Source organism: Dipodomys merriami, unplaced genomic scaffold, assembly GCF_024711535.1.
Source record: "Dipodomys merriami isolate MVZ:Mamm:240054 unplaced genomic scaffold, mDipMer1.0.p SCAF_39, whole genome shotgun sequence".
NCBI classification, from domain to species: Eukaryota; Metazoa; Chordata; class Mammalia; order Rodentia; family Heteromyidae; genus Dipodomys; species Dipodomys merriami.
The window spans coordinates 3973049-3990721 of record NW_027205492.1 but is presented as its reverse complement, the minus strand read 5'-3'; the positions used below and the strand labels follow the sequence as shown (position 1 = coordinate 3990721).

At 50.0% G+C, this 17673-nt stretch overlaps 1 protein-coding gene across 3 annotated transcripts in view; it reads right to left on the bottom strand.

Moving 5' to 3' along the window:
* Hnf4a (hepatocyte nuclear factor 4 alpha) overlaps positions 1–17673 on the bottom strand; it is a 64683-nt gene that overhangs the window by 20462 nt on the left and 26548 nt on the right. The window contains exons 1-3 of one of the 3 annotated variants that reach the window (XM_069989809.1): positions 6942–7184; positions 3121–3295; positions 1978–2072 (exon numbers count right to left, since the gene is read on the bottom strand). In XM_069989809.1, the coding sequence (XP_069845910.1) occupies positions 1978–2072; positions 3121–3295; positions 6942–7056 (385 nt within the window). In that variant the 5' untranslated portion in view covers positions 7057–7184. Of the gene's footprint in view, positions 1–1977; positions 2073–3120; positions 3296–6941; positions 7185–17673 lie in introns of those variants that run through there. The other 2 variants (XM_069989810.1, XM_069989811.1) reach the window with 2 other exon arrangements.

The following is a 17673-nucleotide window of genomic DNA, read 5'->3' as shown; positions in this document are numbered from 1 at the left end:
CCCAAGACCTTCTTCCCTTCCAGGACCTAAGGTTTGGGCTAGTTGGCACTGTGCCTCATTACCTAACCCTTTCAACTTACAGATGGGCAAACTGAGGGCCAGAGTGGGTGGAAACTTCCCTCAGGTGACTCAGGTGAACATGAATCTGTCTGTTTAACTAGAGACATCTATAAGGAACTATCACAGCAGGACCAGGTCACATAAAGTCTTGTGCTCCGGAGAGCTACCGACCCCTCCACCTGCTGATATTTCTGTCTGAGAGATTCTTCTCAAACACAGCACCCCCTGAACAGGCGCTGGGCCTAAAATCTTAAAACTATAGAACATTTGGCCCTTAGACTATAAGCTCCCAGTCTTACCACCAATGCCAAGACAAGCACCTACATTCCCTTTCCCATTTCCCATTCCACAAAGTTCTCCTCATCTCAGGGAGGAGGATGGGCAAAGAGAGCCTCATCCCCATAGAAAACCACAGGGCGGGGAGGGGGCATTGGCTACTGGATCACGCCCTTTCTCCATCAGACTAGCAGAGAAAAGTCTGTTAGATTTGTGGTACATACAGAAGGACTGTCGGGCCTTGATTTCCATCAGTGCCCCTGAGCTCCCTGTAAGCTGTAGAGATCACACAGAAAATACTTTGAGGAAGGGACAGAGAAAAGGGGCTCAGGGGCAGAGACAAGGGATGGGGAAGTGGCCAAACCAAGCTTCAGTTCTCTCTCAGCTGGACTGGATCTCGGGCTCCTGTTTCTGGGATGAGTATGTGCCTGTGTGTACAGGACTCTACTAAGGACTAAGGGTCTGGCCAGGATGGCACAAGCCTAGGCTGGAAGTGAAGGTTTGGGAAAGACCTGGATAACATGAACCGAGAAAAGAAAAAGAAGAGATAGGAAAATGAACTCAGGCTGTTTTGAAAACCAGATAATTTAAAAAAGACAACAACAACACTTTCTTCACTTGGGCCAAATATAAGTCTTCATGGTTCCCAGGGGCTGGGGCGGGGGAGGGTGGGAAATAAAGAAGGTAGCGCTGAGGGGCTTTCAACAGCACAAAGCTTAGGCTCCAACCTAAACTGTTCTCTTGAGCAGCTGCAGAGCCTCAAGCAAGTTGCTTAGCCACCCTGGGCCTCAGTTGCCCCTTCCCTTGGAAGGGGGCCGCCCATAGAGTTGTCATAGGAGTAAAAGGACCTATCGAATGTGGGAAGAGCCAGCTCAGTCATGACTTCATGTTCTGTTCTCCATCCTCCATGCAAGTTGGGTGTCTTGCTCCTATTGTCTAGATGGGGAACTCTGGAGATCACCCAATGCCCAAAGATGAGGACGAAGACAATTGGGGTGATAGTTTCTGGACAGGAAGCCCAGGAATAGAACCTTAGCTGCTCATATTTGTGCAGGCTGAGTGACAGATACCTGGCTATTTCTCATAGTCTATACTTTTCCTAACCTTTGAACTTTGTGTGTGTGTGTGAATTCTGGGGGCTTGAACTGAGGGCCTGGGCACTGTCCCTGAGCTTTTGTGCTCAAAGCTATTGCTCTACCATTTGAGCCACAGCTCCATGTCCAGCTTTTTAACTGGAGATAAGAGTTTTATGGACTTTTATGCCCAGGTCGGCTTTGAACCACAGTCCTCAGATCTCAGCCTCATACATAGCTAGGACACAGGTGTGAGCTACTGAAGCCTGGCCTAAAGTACTCGTATTAAGCAAAAGCATCTATCCTGGCCACCATGAGTGGCATAGGCAGGCCTGGTGGCAGTTACTGGGTGCTTGAGTAGCTGAGTGGGAGCTTATCTCTGAATCTTTCTCAAGACCAAGCCCAGCCGCTCCCTGTGGTCAGGTTTCCAGGCCCTCCCTCCTTTCAGCCATTAGCCAGTCACCCTGGGGCCTGTCCCTGAGCCATAAAGTATGGCTACAGTTGTAAATGACGGTGGGGAGCTTGGGTGCAGGTGTGGCGGTGGGGTGCAGGGAGGGCTGAGGCTCACCTTCCTTCTTCATGCCAGCCCGGAAGCACTTCTTAAGCCTGCAGTAGCGACACTGGTTCCTCTTGTCTTTGTCCACCACGCACTGCCGGCTAAATCTGGAGAGGGCTTTGGATGGTTGGATGGAGAAGAGACAGCTTCCCCACTCTTAGAACAGAATGAAGCCTCTGGCCGTTGGTCCACCCCAACCCTTCTTGCTCTATCTCTGCTCTCCAGGAATTCTCATACTAACCCATCGGGACCAGGAAGGGGACCTATGGACTCTCTGAGAGTAAACTGAGGCTCAGAGGGTGACTCGTGGCTCTGATCGGCTCGGCTGGAAGGCAGTAGAGCTGAGTTGTGAATCTTTGTCTATTGAGTGCCATAGTATTGTGACTCCCACTACATCCTATGAGAGTTCAAAGCCCCCAGCAGGCTCCTGGTTATGGCTTTGAGTCAATACTTGTCCCATAGAAGTTACTCTAGGGCCTGGGAGGTAGAGGCAAGGCCACACAGCAGTGGGAGGGCAGGGGGTGGAGAGGAGGGTGGTTCAGGGTCAACTCTAGCTCCACCATTAATCCAGACTGGCTGACTCCTGCCCTCCAAGGCACAGCTTTCTCATCTATAAAATGGAGATAATAGATGTCACCTCAGAGGGGCGGTGACAGGTGATGTGGAGGTAATTCATGGATGGAGCTGGCACAGGAGCCACATTGTGATTTATTACTATCCAAAATGGCAGCTGCTTTCACACGAGAGATCTCCAAAGCTATGGAAAGCCCTTGGGATAGGCAGAAATGCCTAGAGTTCGCGTGCTACCACTTGTGCCATTTCTGGCTTTCTGGTGGAAAATTGAAAATCAGAGTGTCACAGACTTTCCTGTCCAGGCTGGCATTGAATTGTAATCCTCAGAGCTCAGCCTCCTGCGTAGCTAGGATTACAGGCATGAGCCACCCGCGCCTTGCGGAGTCACATGTTTTTATGAGGTTAATAAATGGAGTTGGTAGAGTAGCTCTTCCCACCTAGATCCACGAGGTCTAAGGACCCAAAAAGAGTCTGAAGGTCTCAAAGGCCAGATTGCCTCCTCCCCCAAAGGAGAAGAGAGGTCCTGGGAGACAGGAGCTCCAATGCACCTGTGTCCCAGCTGAAGAAATGGAGACTGCTCACCTGCAGGAGTACATGTGGTTCTTCCTCACGCTCCTCCGGAAGAAACCCTTGCAGCCGTCACAGCTCGATGCACCGTAGTGCTTGCCTGTCGCCCGGTCCCCACAGATGGCACACAGGGCACTGACACCCAGGCTGCTGGGCGCGTTGAGGTTGGCACCTTCTGATGGGGATGTATCTGTGCCAGAAGGGAAGGAGTGAGGCTCCAGGAAGAGCAAAGACCAGTATGAGCCAGGCCAGACCCCAGCAGGACCACTGCTCCACCACTTCCTCCTCCCTCTGCATCCTCAGCAAGTCACGTGGGCTTTTGGGGCGTGAGTTTTGCATCTATAAATCGGAGCTGAGTATACTGCTGATTACTTGGGGAGTGGGGGGACACTCTATGAGAGAGATGCGTTTTTGCCTCTGAAGGAAGCCATTTTCTATGAAGACCTGGCAGCTTCCTAGGCTCCCTGATGCCTACTTGGGGCTGTGGAAAAGAGGCAAGAACAGATACTCTCCAAGAACCAAATCTTATGCTTTCTCAGCTCGGTGCCTAGATACTTTGCTAAGTCTTCTGGTGAAGCAGGAAGACATGCTCATCAAGATCACTCATTCCTCTGCCTCCTTGGAGGGTCATGGCCTGGGCCTGAGCACTTCAGGATCACGTCCTATCCCAGAGGTCAAAGCCTCTGTACTAGTACCAACACTGGTGAAGGGCATCGTGGCTGGGATAGCAGGTACCCTGGGCCTAAGGATGCTGTAGCTAACTAGTAGCCTTGGGCCACCACCTCTCTTTTCTTGCTAGCTGGCCTCAGTTTGCCCCCAAAGTGAGTAGTTTAATTGGTCTAGTTGGTTTTTCTTTTTCTTTTTAGACAATTTGGGGCAGCTAAACACCTCTGTTGGGGGAAATAAATCTTTTACTAGGATAATCCTTTAGAGATGATAAACACTACGATACCCCATTGTCCACCACAGAGGAACAACTCCCCCCTGCCTTTGTGTTTCCACAGAAACTCTAAATAATTGGAGAAAGCTGTAATGCTGGAGGCCTGTGACGATCAAATCCCAGTGGTGCATTTGGTTGTATAGCATTGGCTGTGTTTGTTTACTTCTCCATGCCTTTGTTTCCCCCTCTCTTGTAAATCGGGGAGCATTAGGATTTCCAAGGGTGGCTCTGAGGATCAGACAGTCAGTGCTGGTGAAAGTGCTTGGCACAGTAGCTCTAAATCTATACATGTGAGCCATTTTTCTTCTCTGCAGAAGAAACTTCAGCCTCTGTGCCCAAGTCTCCTGGCTGAACATCTCCTAGGACTCGAGTGTGCCCAGGAGTACAGCCCCTTCCACCTGGTGAATTATTCCTGGAGATGGGGATAATTGTTAAGCCACATTGGTGCCCTTTCTCCTGCAGCCTCTCCCCCCACCGACCCCCAGGAAGAGCTGACCCCACAAGTCCTTGCCACTCAGGAAGAGGCCTGGCAATGAGCCCCCATCCTGGGCAGATGCCCATGTTCAGTGGGTCACCCCATTTTCCTGGTGAGGATATTGAGGCTCAGAGGTGATGTGGCTTAGCTAGCACTACACTCACTGCGCTGCTGAGGACAGGGCCTGGTGTGATGGACTCCTCTGGCCATTCTGTCTGGGCTGGGTCAGGCTCTCTAAGAAACAAGGACTACCTCCCTTCACTCGCTGCTGCTCCTGATTTGAGAGTAGGGGATGGAGAGGAGAAAAAAAGTCCTTGGAGCCTTAGAGCAGCCACCAGCTCAGGACGTACCTTTTGGGGGACAATCTCATACAACCTCAGCTCCCGGGCCACTGCAAAATCCAGCTTTTGGGAAAGCAAGCCCTTTGTGCAGATGCTTAGAGTCCTTGAGACAATCCTGAGGCCCAGGCCCAGCCACCAGGGAAAAACCTTATTATCCTCTGAGGAGGCCTGAGAGCAAGGCTACTAGTTATCATTGTTTGTATGTTTGTTTTTTTTGCCGGTCATGGGGCTTGAACTCAGGGCCTGGGCACTGTCCATGAACCCTTTTTGCTCAAGGCTAGTGCTCTACCACATCTCCAATTGAACCACATCTCCAATTCTGGTTTTCTGGTGGCTAATGGGAGGTAGGAGTCTCATGGACTTTCCTGCTTGGCCTGGCTTTGAACAGTAATTCGCAGATCTCAGCTTCCTGAGTAGCCAGGATTATAGACATGAGCCACCGGCACCCTGCTTATCCTTATTTTATAGAGAAGGAAATTGAGGCTTGGGAAGGAAAATGGCGTGCTGTGTTCACATAAGGAAGAAGGATCTTTCTCGCGAGGTAACAGCGTGCTGGGGATACACAGCCAAGGGGCTTAGCCTCTGCCTTGGGTGCCCAAGATTCCTGGGCTTCGCCAGGAGTGTATACTGTCCCCAGGGGTCACACCACACCTGCCCAGGCCAGCAGCAGTTCATTTGCCATTTCCCCTGGAGCCTCTCCCATGATTCCCAGGGAGCCTCCTAAAATCTTGCTGTTCAACAACCTGGTGGTGAAGGAGCTCATTTTGTAGAAAATACAGAGGCCAAGAGGGGAAGTGACAGATCCAAGGTCAAACAGTGTGTGAAGAGGGGTTGGGGGAGCAGCTGGTGGGACAGACCAGGAGCAATGCCCAGACACAGCCTCCTCCTTCTGGCTGCCCAACCACAGCTTTCTAGACCTTAGCCAGAGCCACAGCCCCACACGGATGTTCAGTCAGAGCCACTGATGGAAGGCAGTGACAACCCCAGGTCTCGGAGATGGAGGCATCCAGAAGGGCCCTTACTCTCCAGAAACTTCCTAGCACCCAGGCATCCTCCCTCCTCAGAGCTGTACCCTCTGTTGAGCTACTCACAAGCAACCACATCTGCACACAGACCGATGTGTGGCAGAGGCGAATCTCATCTAGCAAAAAGCAACCTGAAGGAATCCACACACTCAACACGCATCCGAGAAATGGGGCCCCAGCTGTGGGGGGAGGGGTGTGCATACTCAGCAGGCACGATCCTGGGTATACACAAAACAACGTCCACACTCACAACCGTAGTATACACACAGGCACAACACATGTGCACAAACATCCACAGACACACACGCACACATTTATATCGTTTATGAAGCTAGGCAAAACAGTCGCCTCTCTCACAGACAGATCTTTTCAATGAACAGAGAGACATGGAGATAGCACACAAATGAACACAAGTGTGTTCCTATAGGTACACGTCTGCCCACACAGTATACCATCCTGCCCACACGCGTACATGGAAACGCAGGAACACAACACATGAACTCACAACACACCCAGCTGTGTTGGCCTTGGCTTAGCAAACCTTCTCTGAGAATCCCATTGTCCCTGAACTCTAATTCCCCTAAGAAAGTCCCAAAGACACGTTGGAATTTACTCATGCCTCTAGCAACCATCTTCAAGAACAGAACATACGTTCCCATCTCTCTCACCTAGACCCAGGGGGCTGAAGAGAGAGCCATATCTGACTGCATTACAGAAGCAGGACACCAAGGAGGCGCTCGCTGGTATGTCCCTTTTACCGGTGACACTTGGAGAGCTGTCACACAGGCTGAGGAAAAGCCTGGAGAAAACCTAGGGGTCTACGTTTACTGCAATTTGCCCCTGTAGATTTTTCTCACCCAGAATACCTCTGGTCCCTGTACCTGGATCCATTTGCTTCACCTGGAAATACCTGTGCCAGCCTATAATAGGACCAATCTACCATTTCCTATCATTCTCCTCCCACCTCGAAGTTGAGTGCCAAAGATCCGTTCCCATCCCTGGGCACACCTGCCCCAACTGGCACACACCTGGGCAGTACACCTGCCCTCACCTACCATTGCCCATCGTCAACACCTGCACATTCTCAAATTCCAGGGTGGTGTAGGCTGGGTCCAGCGCAGCACTGTAGTCGGCCATTTCCATGTCGACCAGGGTTTTGGAGAGGCGCATTCTCCCCTGCCCACGCCTCAGCCACCTGCCCTGCCCAGGGTGCCCACCCCAAGCCTCTGGGCTGAGCCCCAGTCCCCGCCCCCCGCCTCCCCCTTGCCTCCTCCCAGGTCCCCTCTCTGCCTTCCTCCCTTTCAAGCTGTCCTCTGGGAGGCTCAGCCTGGAGTTGGGGCCTAGCCTCTGTTCGGGGTGGAGGCTCTGTGGGGAGGGGTGGGGGTTAATGGTTAATCGTCCCCTGCTGCCGGATGGGCTGGGCAGACCTGCAGGGATTTGGCTGTTTGTTGGTTTCTGACTGACACCCAGGGTGCTAATTACAACTGTTGGGGCCCTAACTCACCAATGTTAAGTGATCATTTCTGTAAGGCGGGCAACATAACTCCCCACGTTCATTCTCCTGAGCCATTCTCCCATATGCTCAGGCCAACCCTAAGATGCCCAAAATCATTGAGCTCTGCCTTCCATGCTCTCTGCACAGATAAAGCTGCCTTTGAGTTGGAAACGTAATTTCCAGGCCCAGATACTGCTCTCCTGTGTCACTGTTCTGGGAGCCCAGTTTCCTTCTAGTTTCCCATATATCCACTGGGAGAGAATGGGGGGGTTTTGGATTCCTGCCCCTCCCCTGTTTCTCTATGGCCTGATGGTGCCCACCACCAACCCCCACTGCTCCCAGCTGCTCTGGTGGGGCCAGACTCCATCCATCACTGATCCCCTGGCTCCCACCCCCTCCCAGAATAGGCCAAGATAAAGTCTGCAGCCCACACACCTGGGTTTGCATTCAGGCGCCTACCTCCCGCTAGTTGTCAGTCTAGGTCAATGATTCTTCTCTCTGAGACTCAGTTTCCTTCTATATAAAATGAATAACCAATCTCACAGGGTGGTTTGGGTGTTAGTAAAAGAGAGATGGTATAAGAAAAACATCAAGGGCTGGGAAGGTGGCTCAGTGGTAGAGTGCTTGCCTCACATGCATAACACCTGGGTTTGATTCCTCAGCACCACATGAAACAGAAAAACAAAGCTGGAAGTAGCACTGTGGCTCAAGGGGTAGAGGGCTAACCTTGAGCAGAAGAGCTGAGGGTCAGTGCCCAGGCCCAGAGTTCAAGCCCCACAACTGGCAAAAAGAAAAAAAACAAAAGAAAAACACCAAGCCAGGCGCCTGTGTCTCACGCCTATAACCAGGAAGCTGAGATCTGAGGCTTAAGATTCAAAGCCAGCCCAGGCAGGAAAGTCTGTGAGACTCTTATGTCCTGTTAACCACCAAAAAACCAAAGTGGCGCTGTGGCTCAAGACCCGAAGTGCTCAGGGAGAGTGCCCAGGCCCAGAGTTCAAGACCCATGACTGACAAAAGAAAAAAGAAAAAAAGAAAGAAAGAAAAGAAAAGAAAAGAAAAACACCAGGCCATACCTAGCTAACACTCTTCATTCCTCAGCCCTTTTGTTACTTTTTTTAAAGACAAGATCTCTTATATGTTGAATGAAAATTCTTTGTACTACTATTTAAAGATAATAAAAATAAATCTATGTGACCCAGGCTGGCTTCCAACTCACTATCTACTCCAGACTGGAATCAAACTCTTGATCTCCTGCCTCAGCTTGCCTAGTATAGGGACTACAGAAATGTATTACCACCCCTGGCTTTGCTACTGTTCTTGACAACCTTCATGATGTTAGGACAAGGGGTCATAGCTGCACCTGGCCCTGAAAAATTATGCAGTCTGGCAGGCCCATCCTCAGCTCCTGTCTCCCTGGTCTTACGTTCTCAGCCTCTCTGAGCCCTTTGCTGCTGACATTTTTTCAAGAGCCTCCCAAACTAGTTGAAGAGATAGCATAGAAGGAGGGCAGAGACTTTGGAGGCCTGGGAGCCTGTGCTGCTCTGCAGGCTGGAGGACAGATTGGAAAGACATGGCAATAGCCTAGAACAAGAGTAGGACGAATGAGCGCCAGTTCCTAGTGGGAGAGTGGAGGAGTCAATGAGTGAGTAGACTAGGAATGAGAGAATTGGAGGCAGGGTGAATTAATGTGTGAGTTGAGTGGATGAGTGAAATGAAGGAATAGGTAAACTGGTGAAAGGGTAAGCTAGTAATTGAATGAATTTTTGAATGAATTAAAGACTGGGCAAATAGAGGAAGATGCTACATGTGTTTGAGGACTGAGGAGACCTTTACATATTCTTCCAACCATTCAAAGCTCTTACACTGTCCTCTGTGGCTTTATTCTCTGCCCCCAGACCCATGATACTGATATAGTGGGGAAGAAGGTGGGGGAGGGTTCTGGGGGGAGGAAAGGGGTGGGATTTGGTGCCTGGGACTTTAAACACTAGCTCTGTCACTGTTTGAATGCCTTTATTCAAGTCACATCTCTTCTCAGGGCCTCAGTTTTCCCATCTGTCAAAGGAGGAGAAGATTCTTGTCTGGTCAATGCTTGGTTAGAACAAGACAATGAGGGAGTAGGGAGGAAGAGAAAGGCCCCCTCAACCCACATCTTGAGATTTGGTAAAGACTAGAAGTTGACTTTAAGTACTGATGGTTCCTCTAGGGCTCCATTCATCCATCCTAACTCTATCAACCTTGGGGACAGTGCTGGGAGTGTTGGAAAAGAGGCCCCAACCACAGGTCTCTGCCACCTGGGACAAGCTACCTGTAGCTACTCCCTATCCAACCCAGCAGCACGTGTCCAAATGTGATTCATGAACTGTCAGAGACACTTCCACCTCTCTGAATGTGAAATGTAATCACTGGCAAGCTGGAGTTTAATTAGGTGACAAAAATAGCAGTGTGTTTTTCTATAGATGAAAACTTAGACTGAATCAAAAGAGATCCACAATCAAATAGGGTCAGCAGGGCCATACTATGTTAACACATAAGAACAACCTACTAAGCCGAGTAGTAGTGGCTCATGCTTGTAATCCTAGCTACCTAGGAGGCTGAGATCTGAGAATCTCAGTTCAAAGCCAGCCCAAGCAGGAAAGTCTGTGGGACTTTTATCTCCAGTTAACCACAAAAAGAAAATGAATAAACAAAATGAAATAAAGTTGGATGTGGAACTGAGGCACAAGTGGTAGAGTGACAGCTTTGAGCAAAAAAGCTAAGGGACAGGCCCTGAGTTCAAGCCCCAGTACTGATACACACACACACACACACACACACACACACACACACACACACACACACACACACACACACACACACACACACACACACACACACACACACACACACACACACACACACACAACTTCCTATGAAAGGGATAGCCTGTAAATGAAGAGCCACCAAGTACCAGAAACACAATCCATGGCTTACCAAGGGCCAATGTGCAGGACTGTGTGGTGGCATGTTTCAGCCCCAATACAGCCTTACCCCACAGCAAAGCTCCCCCTCATCAACTGTAAATTGCATAATCTCTTCCATTCACCACTTTTAGCTCCACCTTTAACCAACTCCAAACAATATTTTCCAGGCCACCTCCCCCTGTAAATGCCACCTCGCCTGTGTGATCTACCAGCTCTGGGAGCTCAAGCACATTTTCTAACCCATTGGTTTCTCCTGCTGGAAAATGGGCCCAATCTGTAGTTCTGTGTGAGATCACCTGATCTGGTTCTCAGCACTCTCCCGACAATTCAACCCTTCTGCCACTGTCCTTTAGCAGCATACACAAGAGATCTTGGAGCCAGACAAACTGAAATCAAAATCTAAGCATTGTGATTTACTATATGAAATCTTGGGTTCTATTTCTCTCAATATTGTTTTCAGCATCAGGAAACACACATACACACACGCACGCATGCACACACGCACGCAAGTGGAGGGGATGTCTTCCTTGGAAGGATGGTGAGGGCAGGAAGTGACTAGGTATTGGTGTGCGGTGGCCTTCTGCCTTATGGTTTTGGTTAGTATCAAGGTTTTAATCAACCTGAGATTGCAAATGCTCAGGAAAAAAAAAACATATGCATCTGTATCGGACATCTGCAGATATAGTCTTTTACATCTGATTGGTTGACGGTTGTTTGACTGATTGACTGATTGAGGCAAGGTCTTGCTGTGTTGCCCAGAGTGGCTTTGAATTCCTGAACTCAATTGGTCCTTCTGCCTCAGACTCCTGAGGGCCAGGACTACATTCAGGTGCACACCACAGGGCCTGACCATTGTACAGACTTTTTTTCTTGCCATCATTCCCTAAATATTATAACATAACAACTGTTTACATAGCATTCACATGTACCGGGTAGGAAACGTCATCTAGGGATGATTTAAAGCATAAGGGAGGGTGCATAGAGGTCATATGCAAATACACACCAGTTTATACCAAGGACTTGAGCAACTTCAAATTTCATATGGCAGGGGGAGGGGGTGTGTCCTGGAATCTCCTGGAACGGATGTCCAGGGACAGCTGTAGAGGGCAATAATAGTGGCCAGGGTCGTTGGCCATGGACTTCTTGAGCTACTAGCTGAGCGAATCTTGGGAATCAGGACCTCATCTCCTGAAAGCTCCCAGGCAGAAGTGTTCCCTAGCCCCGAACAAGCCCTGGCCCCAATGTCATCCATCCAGCAACTGTCCTTCCCCTTTGCCCCTGCCCCTTTGGGGCTGCCTGGATAGAGGTATCTTGCAGACATCTGGCCACCCCAGGGCCACCTGGAACCATGGTTTCCCCTAGTGCTCCCCCAGCCCCCACTCAACTCTCTTCCCTCCTTCCTCTCCCACCTGCCTCCTGGGGCGAGGTGCAGGGAGAAGTGGGACTTATCAAGACAAAGAACAAAAGTCGTGGGGGAAAGAAGCCAAGAGCCATCTCCACTCTGGGGTAGGGCCCTTCAGTTCGCCCCTTTGAAATTTCAAATTCCAGTTTGTGGACAAAGTCCTAACTATCTCACAATATAGGTCCCCAACTGCTGACCAAACTCCAGTCTAGGCAGCCACCTGGCCCCAGGCTGGCCCGGCCTGGCTGCTCTCAAATTCTAAGAGTAGGAGTGCTGGGCAGCTGGGGTCTGCCAGGCTACCCCTGGAGTCCCCCTCATGGAGACCCCTTGGCTCGCATCTGAGAGGATTGGCCTCTGCCTGGAGCTGCGATTTGATGCTTGCTGGTGCCAACGGCAAAACCCAGGTAGGTGCCCTCTGGTGCTTATCTGGGGGCCACTTTGCCCCTCCTGGAGCTTCAAGTTCTCCTCCTCCTGTCATGGCTAAAATCCCCACCTGGACCTTCAAGAACCTTTGAGTGGAAGGGCTGCTTCCTTAATCCAGCCATGGGTGATGGATACATCCAGACCCTCAGTGAATAGCAGCTGCCACAGATGGGACTATTGAATGGCAATGGATCTGGGGGTGCCTCACTGAGCCTCTGAACGTGGAAGGGTCTTGTTCCAGGTCACCGGATGGTGGCCTGGGAGTTTTGCCTTTACAAGGAGTGGGGAACCCCTGCTTTCCTTCCTATAGAACTGTAGATGGCTGTGTGTGTGCATTCAATGACTAGTGGCCAACCGGATGCCACCAGACTAGTGCTGAGAGGAAGATGAAGGAGATGAGGCTGAAAGCCAGTGTGGGTTTGGAAGGAAACAACATTCATGTGGTTAACTGATAACTGAGCCCCATCCCTGGGCCTCCACCAGCCTCTTCCTCCCTCCCTCCACTCAGTGTGAATAAGATGAACTTACCTGCCTGCTAATCATTGCTGAGCCTGTTGATTTTGCCTTAAAAAATTAACTGGGCATGAGTTTGCGGTTTGCCTCACCCCTAACCCTGCGAAGGCAGGGGAGGGCAGGAGGCCTCCGGGGTTATGCAAGAGGCCGCTGGCCTCCGCATGCACAGCCAGCAGCCAGCCTCCTCTGGCCCTCCAAAGGGATGAGTTTGCTCCAGAGTCAACAGTCTGCCTGTGTCCGTGCTCTGGGTCCTGAGCAAATTTGCTCGGTTACCAAAGAGAGATAAAAGGCAGTGGGGTGCTTCCCAGAGGGGGATGCAATGCCGCAGCTTTGAGCTCTTGAGCTCTAGAGTGCCTTTGGTGTGAGAGTGGGCTGGGGCTTCTTCAAGCTATGTTCTGGGGGGTTCCCAGAAGCTCAGGAAGGACACTCACAGGGGTTCACTTAGAAGAGATCTTCTTAACACTGAGTCCAAGCCCCCAGTCTCCTGAGTGTCCAGAAAGAAAGATGTACACAATAGGGGGCCCTCAGCCAAGGACACAGAGGTCACCCCTAAGCATCCTGGGTCTCTCAATGGTGCGACAGGATGCCCAGCATCCTTTAGGCCCAAGTCCTATGTTGAAGGACATCAGTGACAAGATGGCTGTTTCTGTGAAGCCCTTTTTCCCACTGTCATCATTCTCCTGTCCCTCCCAGAACTGGAAGAAAGAGCTCTTAAGGCCTGAGAGTCCCCAACTTGAGTTCTCCACCTGGCCTTTGTGTCCTGCGACCTCCTGACAGGCGGGACCAGCAGCATGGAGACTCCATGTCACAGCTCTGTCTTGGCCTCGACCTGTCCCTGAGAGCATCAGGCCCAGAACTGTGGCCTGATGCTTTTGAACCCTCCGAGCCTCAGTTTCCCCCTGTGAACTGGAAACAATACCTAACTCCAGATCATCACAAGGGGGAAGTGGAGCATAAGATGGGTGTTGAGGATCTAGGCCAAACTCTGATAGGGGCTTCCATGTCTTTGTTCAGGATTTCCCAAGCCACTCTGTGCCTTAGGCAAGGTGTGTGTGTGTGTGTATGTGTGTGTGTGTGTGTGTGTGTGTGTGTGTGTGTGTGTTTTCTTTTTCAAATCATCACTCTGTGGGCCACAGGCAGAGAGAGGTTGAATCATGTGTCCATGCTCACACAGCTAATAAGAAATCAGAAGATGGCTCAGTGGTAGAGCGCTTGCCTTGCATGCATGAGGCCCTGAGTTCGATTCCTCAGCACCACATAAGCAGGAAAAAAAAGCCAGAAGTGGCGCTGTGGCTCAAGTGGTAGAGTGCTAGCCTTGAGCTGAAGAACTGAGGGACAGCGTCCAGGTCCAGAGTTCAGGCCCACAACCGGACTCAAAAAAAAAAAAAAAAAAAAAAAGAAAGAAAGAAAGAAAGAAAGAAAGAAAAGAAATCAGAAGAAAGACTCAAACCCAAATGGGCTCCAGAATCTCCACTCTAATCACCAGGTTTGCCGGCCCTTCCAAGTTGGCCACACAGCAAAGGCTCCACGAAGGCCAGCCAGCAGAAGGCCATGGATGCCATGTTGATCAGAGAGCAGGGCATTGTGGGAGATGCTGACCACAAGGAGGTCAGGCAGAGAGGATAATCTGGGACTGTGATCAGAGAGAAACCAGGAGGCCTTGGGTCTGAGGTCTGTCTGCCTCCTGCCAGGTGGCTTGTGACATCTGAACCAGTGGTGCTGCTCTCCTGTTTATGCTCATCTCTTCTGTTTATGTTCCTGACTTTATCTGCAGGGTGACCTTGGGAGCAAGATGGGGCCTGTCCAGTCCCAGTAGGACCAGTAGGGTGATGGGGAGCCCCTGCCCAGATCAAGCCCTGGTCTTGGTGTGGGGGGTGGGTAAGGAATGAGTCTGTATCCCAGAAGTCATCCTTAATCTCCCTGCATTCTTATTCTAAGGGGCCCCAGGGATTTGCTTGGAGGTCACTGAGAGGAAGTGTTTGGAAATCCTGAGACTTAGGCCAGGATCATTGTGTACAGTTGCACAGGTTGCTCATTGCACAAATGTTTTCCAGGGCTGAGTGGGGGTGGGAATCCAGACCCTGTCCCCATGCCCAGGGAGCTTGGCCTGCCTGGAGGCGGGGATGGGCATCTTTTCCTTAGTTTCATAAAGACATCCTAGAAGCTCCTGGGTATCCTGCCCTAACTCTGGTGCCAGCCCTTATGTGACCTTGAACCAAGGTCATTCCCCTCCTTGGTCTTGGTTTCCCATTTGGGAAATTTTGTCTAGCACAAAGCAGAGGTTCAATCCAAACAGTGAGAGAGAATCATCTGGGATCTTTAAAACAAAACCAAACCCCAAGGCAAAGCACAGGGATCACATCTGTAATCTTAGCTGCTCAAGAGGCAGAAATGGAGAGAATCAAGGTTCCAGGCCAGCATAGGCAAAAAGTTAACAAGACTTCTCCATCTCAACAAATACGTCAGCCATGGAGGTGTATATCTGTCATCTCAGCTGTGTGGGAGACATAATTAGGATCACAGTTCCAGGTTGATCCCAGGCAAAAAGTATGACCTTGTATGAAACAGCCTAAAGCAAAAAAAAAAAAAAAAAAAAAGAGGTGGGGCTGAAGTTATGGCTCAAGTGGTAGAGTACCTGCCTAGCATGCTCAAGGCCCTGAGTTCCATCTCCAGCACCACAACAAAACAAAACAGCACAAAGATACAAAGGCCTACAGCACAAACCAAAGATCAGGTCTTGGGTCCTAATGGGTGGTATCAAGCATAAGTAGTTCTGAAATTCCCAAATGCTTGTGATGTGTAGCCCCAATTGCAACCCAGCATGGGAAGCCTTGAAAATTGGGGCTAGAAATGCTTTAGTATGGGTCCAAGTTTTACATCAGATTGCAACTTGCTGGTCCAAACCTGAAAGGGGCTTTTTATTTTTTTAATCACTTCTGTGTTCAGCCCTATCTTTGGATTGTACATGGGTCCGATTCCAGGTATCAGTGATTATTACTGTTGCTAGTGGCAACTCAAAATCAAGGGCCCCTTCTAGATCAAAGATGGAGGGATGTAGAGCCGAGTTGCAATCTTGGTTACACACCTGACCTGTTGTTAACCTGCAAGCGATTACATTCACTATTGCTTCTACTTTGTCTCATTGGTTAGAAGTTTTGCACTGTAGCTAGCCTTGAGCTGAAGAGCTGAGGGACAGCACCCAGGCCCAGAGCTCAGGCCCCATGACTGGCAAAAAAAAAAAAAAAGAAGTTTTGCACTGTAGAATGATCACTACATTTTTATGGTTCAAAATCAAAAGTATAAGCCGAGCACTGGTGGCTTACACCTGTAATCCTAGCTACTCAAGAGGCTGAGATCTGAGGATCGCAGTTTGAAGCCAGCCTTGGCAGGAAGGCCTGTGAGGCTATTATCTCCAATTAACCACCAGAAAACTGGAAGTGGAGCTGTGGCTCAAAGTGTTAGAACACAAGCCTTGAGTAAAAAAAGCTCAGGGGGCTAGGAATGTAGCTTAGTGGTAGTGTGTTTGCCTTGCATGCATGAGGCCCTGGGTTTGATTCCTCAGCATCACATAAGCAGAAAAGGCCAGAAGTGGCGCTGTGGCTCAAATGGTAGAGCACTAGCCTTGAGCTGAAGAGCTGAGGGACAGTAGCCAGGCCAAGTTCAGGCCCCATGACTGACCAAAAAAAAAAAAAAAGCCCAGGGATAGTGTCCAGGCCCTTCCACCGACATAAATAAATAAGTAAATAAATAAGCAAATAAACAGTATAAAAAGGCACCCCGTTACCTCTTGGCCATGAGTTCTGCCCAACTTCTTCAGCCCATGATTCTTTCTCTTACTTTTTCCCAATAGTTTCTAAGGCTTCTGGAAACCTTACGTGATAATAAGAACCTACAGTGCCCTGCATTCCCACCGTACCTCTTACTCGGTTCACACCTTGCCTTTTGCATTTACAATAGACGTTTCTAGGACCATGAAAGCTTTGACAAGAGAAAACAATGCAGACAGGAAACATTACTTTCTCCATAAGCTGGTGTTTGTCCTCTATACTGTGGCCTTCTGGGATGGCTGTCCCTCTCTGAGAGCCTTCTGAGCAGCCCTGCCCTTCCTAGACAAGATGAAAGGGTAGCCAGGTTGGGCAGCCAGAGCTCCCATAGTGTCTGGGCCCAAAAGCCCCTGAAGAGATGCTAGAGTGTGGAACAAGTCCCTCAAATAGAGACCCAGTGAGTGGGCACCATTCCTGGGGCTTGGTGGAGCCTCTCCAGTGCTCTCTGCTATTCTCACGTTGTAACAGGAGGCAGGGGAGAAGGAGAGGAGCCAAGGAGGAAGGCCAGGACAATGGAACAGACTCCAAGGGGCAGGAGCCTGAGGGGGCTGTTCTTGGAACTCAGCAGGAGGGGCCTAGAATTCAAGATAGAAGTGGCAAAGCTTATTGGGGGGCGGGGGGCACTTGTGGGGCTTGAACTGGGTACTGTCCCTGAGCCTCTGTGCTCAAGGCTAGGGCTCTACCACTTGAGCCACAGTGCCACTTCCTGTTTTTGAGTGGTTTGAGATAAGGGTCTCATGAGAACTTTTCTGCCCGGGTTGGCTTCAAATCACAATCCTCAGATCTCAGCCTCCAGAGGATTTCAGGCGTGAGCTACCTGTGTCCAGCAAGTGGCAAAGATATTTTAACCTGTATCTTTGGTTAAGGCCACTTGAAGGCACTCTACCACTTGAGCCACACCACTAATCCTTTTTAGTTACTTTTCAGACATAATCTTACAGTTTTTGCTGGGGTTGGCCTGGACTCACATCCTCCTATTTACACCTTCTCTGTTATTGGGATCACAGAAGAGAGTCATCATGCCCAACTAATTGTTTGAGATGGGGGAGTCTTGCTAACTTTTGTCAGGGCTAGCCTTAAACCTTGATCCTCTTGATTTCTACTTTCTGAAAAGCTACAAATACAGGTATAAAGCCACCAAACTCAGATACCCTCAGGATTCTCTCTGTC